Source organism: Gavialis gangeticus, unplaced genomic scaffold (assembly GCF_001723915.1).
Source record: "Gavialis gangeticus isolate Ggan-Ray unplaced genomic scaffold, GavGan_comp1, whole genome shotgun sequence".
NCBI classification, from domain to species: Eukaryota; Metazoa; Chordata; order Crocodylia; family Gavialidae; genus Gavialis; species Gavialis gangeticus.
In genome coordinates, this window is record NW_017729000.1 from 16,909,298 (window position 1) to 16,913,589 (window position 4,292).

Genomic DNA, 4,292 nt, shown 5'->3' on the forward strand with positions numbered 1-4,292 from the left:
TGGGGTCATTTGACCCCAGTGCTCTTCCTGCCATGGCAGGGGGTCAGACTAGATGATCTGCTCAGGTCCCTTCCGACCCTAGAAACTATGAAACTATGAGTGGTTGAGTTATCTAGCTCTAGGGTCTGCAAATATATAATATTTGTCTGTAGTTCTTCATGCTACACAGAAGCTGTGTAACTTACTCTCTTTGTGACCTTGGATACCAGAGAGGGGAGAAATGACAGATGCATGTTGAAAAGCTGGTGTTGTAGTGGTAACTTTAGAAGAGTGCATATCACCCCTTATTAGCACTGTACAGCTGTGCTGTAAAACCCTGACTTAGGACAACAATAGTTTATGTATGGGAGCCCCTGCATCTTACACTAACTTCCTTTTGCTGGCCGTAGCATAATCCATGTATAGGGGGAAGGGAATAACATGGGTATTGGGTGGCACGGCTGCTCTGGCTCCTGCACAGTTAAATCACACAGTGGGTCTAATTTGCTGTTTGACTGCTGGCAAGGCCAATATATCATGTCACATTTTTTGCTGTTCAGAACTCACTTTGCTAAGTACCTCCTGGTCTGCATGGTGGGCACACATGACTAACGTTACAGGTTGGTCATGCTGGAAATGCCCCATTTCATGGCTTTGTCATGGATTAATGGAGCTAAGTTCTTAAAAAGCAAGCAAATAAGTGCTAGTGATGCCTTGCAATGAGTCAGAATGGCCACATGGTAGGTTCTGCATTGGGCTCAGCATAGGAAGTGTGGCCATGGAATAATCTACACTTCTAGAACTACTCCAGTCTTTCCAGGGAACTTCCACTGAGTTTGGCCAAAAGATGTTTAAGAGCTACACATTATACCTCTGCTTAGGAGCATGGCATTTTTTTTTTCTGATAGTGATACAGGTCCTTATGTGGACCCAGATGTATAGGATCAGCATTCCCTCTAAGCTGCGTGGTGTGTGCGGCAGTGCGGGTGCGCTCATGCCACGCTACTAGGCACGCCTGTGCAGCCGTGCACACCACACAGCTTAGAGGGAACGCTGTATAGGATAAATGTATCCACCAAATGGCAAAGTTATTCACCTTCTTGTATAGCTGCACTAGTGGTTATAATTAACAATAGCAGCTGTGCTGCTTTAACTGTGTTGGTATAGTTAATGCAGCACAATGTTTTAGTACAGGTAAGCCCTCGGGAAACAATTCTGTACTGAGTGAGGAGCAGCTATATGACATAAAAGGTTTCTGACAGTTCTTGTTTTTTAATCACAGTGGAGGACAAAAAAAGGCAGATGAAACTATTGCCTGAGAAGGCTGAAGTGAATTGAATAAATAATCCAGCCATGTACTTTGTAAAGCTATAAATAACTAGGATAGGATGTTGATATGCAGGATTCATGGACTTCTGTGCATTTTTTGTTTGTTTAACAAAGGGTAGTGGTGGTGCCCAGAGTGACCTCGTTCCCATCTGATGTATATGTCTGTTAAGTGTACTAGTAAGTACCATGGTAGTGGTTGAGGATCAGTCCTTAGTCCTGTTCTCTTGGACTCTGGAGTCGAAGCATTCTCAAAAGAGAGTTCCAGAGTTTTCTGCTCTTCAGCTGGTCTATCAAGGCTAAAGTTCACTGACCTTTGGGGTCTGGTGCAAGGTCTATACCCTCTTGTTTGAGCATTTGACTAAAGAACATTACTGGTGCGAGTCATCTTCTGGTGGGTTTACTTGAGGCAAAGAGGCTGGGGAGCGGCTCTTTACTGTCAAATCTGGGTAAAATTTATGCATTTCTTGCTTTCAATATATGCTATTCATCCAGCTGTCAGGGAGGTAAGAACACGAAAGTCACTAACTACATTTTTTCAGCTGAAGTGTCTCTTCATGTGAGCCAGGTTTGTATTTAATCATGGTACCATCTGTCCAACCCTGCACTAATATCTGATAAATTTATGTTCTGCATGGATGTGTTCCCATTAGACCCAGATGTCTCCAAATCTTGCAGCCAAATGTTCGCAGCCAGTAGTGACTCTGTTTCCTTTTTAATCCCTATGATGTTCACAGGCAGACAGCCAGGTGGACCAAGTTCGACAGCATTTTTATGAAGTCTCCCTTGAGTATGTGTTCAAGGTCCAAGAAGTCCAGGAGAGGAAGATGTTTGAGTTTGTGGAACCTGTAAGTGACTGTTCAGGATTTCTTGCCTTACTGGATGTCATGTGCCAATAAATTAGTTCTATGGAACATCAGTAACATCTCACACCGGAGGTGAAATGAGGCTCCTGGAAATAAAGAAGTGGAATTATAGAAAAACGTACAGGATGACAAAATAAATGGGGGGGAAAAATCAAATTTGCTTACATTCATATGTGCCCAGATGCTGTGTCTTTTGTATTACTTTTGAGGAGTTTTAAAATGTTACGGCTATTTACAGAAGACGATTCCTTTTTAAGCAAAAAAATAAATTGGAATCAATAGAAGGAATACCTTTAGCTGTGGCTGCTTATTGCCTGATTTTTTCCAGGACAAGACAACTCTACTCTTCAATAAACTGATGGGTAAACTCTTCCAGGATGGAGGAGCGTGGGGGTCAGTAAAGATTCTCTAGGAAGGGGGAATATGTAGGATATTTACTAAAAGAACCAAAGCCCTAGTCATCAGAGGCATTGTGCAGTTTAAATGGAGCCTGAAAAAGGGGGATGCTAGTTTAGTAGATAATCTCCATTTTGAAAAATGGCTGCAGGTCTAGCTTGACAAACTTAGTTCCTTTTTATGTCCCTTGGCAGTTGCTGGCATTCCTTCAGGGCCTGTTCACATTCTACCATCATGGCTATGAACTTGCAAAGGACTTTAGTGACTTCAAGACTGAGCTGACAATCAGTATCCAGAACGTAAGTGTGCAGCGGGGAAAGTTTTGTGTGCGTGTATTTGCCTTCCAGGCAGGATTAACATCCCCCTCCCCCCCTTATATTTAATTAGCTTTTCTGTCTGCCACCTAGCAAGAGGTTTGATGGCATAATTGAAAGCAAAGGGTTTTGTTTTTTTTTTGTAGGTGACACTACAGCAGCCACACAACCTGAATAGCAATTAGTTCCACTTGGCTTTCAAGTGTAGAGAGCCAGACATTCCCAGGAGGATTTGGCAAAAAGGCAGCCATCATTAAGTGCACCATCATTTTAACAAGTATTTCAAAGCATTGTCTTTGGAAGTGCCTCTTATCTTTTTCCCATCTATAGCAGACATCAGGAATTCTTTAGCTGAGACAATTTGCAACACTTGTTCCCCTATACAGCTTGACATGTGGTTAAGGTAGCAATTGACAGGATGACTCAGAGTTCCCTTAAATGGAGGCCTGTTTTTAGGGATCGTTACTGAAACATTCACTGCTTGCCACTAGAAAATAAAAAGCAGTGATGGTAGACTTTCTCCAAAGGATCCAAATTAACTTATTTATTATGGGAGCAGAGAATTCCATGGTGCCTGCTTGTGGGTTTTTAAAGAAAGAATTAAATCCTGCCTTGTGAACCTGTCTTACAGCAGGCTGGTGTGGTGTTTGCCCCTCAGATGGGAAAACATACGGCACATAGGGAAGATGCGTCAGCTGGGGATGTGTGCAGTATAGGAAATGGGGACCTTAGACCCCTAGACCACAGTTCACAAGGCCAGGCAACCCCAAGCCCTACAGCTCAGAGTAGGCAAACATTTGGTAATGTCACTATTTAGCTGTCATAACTGGGCAGGCTACATAACTGGTGGCTTTTCTGTGAATGTTGCTTTTGTTAAAAATTCTGACAAAAATGTAGACTTGGTACCAATCTGTTTTTAAAAACCTGTCCAGACAAGAAATCGTTTTGAAGGCACCAGGTCAGAGGTTGAATCCTTGATGAAGAAGATGAAGGAGAATCCTCATGAGCACAAAAACATCAGCCCTTATACAATGGAGGGTTATCTTTATGTCCAGGAGAAACGTAAGTGTCTTTGCTTTCCACTTAGAGATACTTTCTGCTGCCTTTCAAGGGAAAACTAAGGTATGAGACCTTTGCCCTCTGAGTAAGGTCACGGGCCATATGCAATCACAGTGACCTGATGGTCATTCCTAGGTAGGTTGGACTTACAGCTGGAGAGTTGACACATGTTCAGTTTTGCAGGATCAACCTAGTTTCAGCAGGATGAGCCAGTGTCTTGCAGTGCTCTTGGAAATTATCTCCAACTAGTCCAGGCTTTTCCCATGGTAACTCCCCCCCCCCGGTGATGCACTAGGTTTGTTCAGCAGAATGAAAAGCACCGGAAACTTTATACTTTACATTTCATGTTTTT

At 42.9% G+C, this 4,292-nt stretch overlaps 1 protein-coding gene across 2 annotated transcripts in view; it reads left to right on the forward strand.

The window, feature by feature from the left end:
- ARHGAP26 (Rho GTPase activating protein 26) overlaps positions 1 to 4,292 on the forward strand; it is a 456,593-nt gene that overhangs the window by 134,731 nt on the left and 317,570 nt on the right. For both annotated transcript variants that reach the window (XM_019506355.1, XM_019506356.1), the window contains exons 6-8: positions 2,043 to 2,153; positions 2,762 to 2,866; positions 3,814 to 3,943. In XM_019506355.1, coding sequence (XP_019361900.1) covers positions 2,043 to 2,153; positions 2,762 to 2,866; positions 3,814 to 3,943 — 346 coding nt within the window. The remainder of the gene's footprint in view (positions 1 to 2,042; positions 2,154 to 2,761; positions 2,867 to 3,813; positions 3,944 to 4,292) is intronic.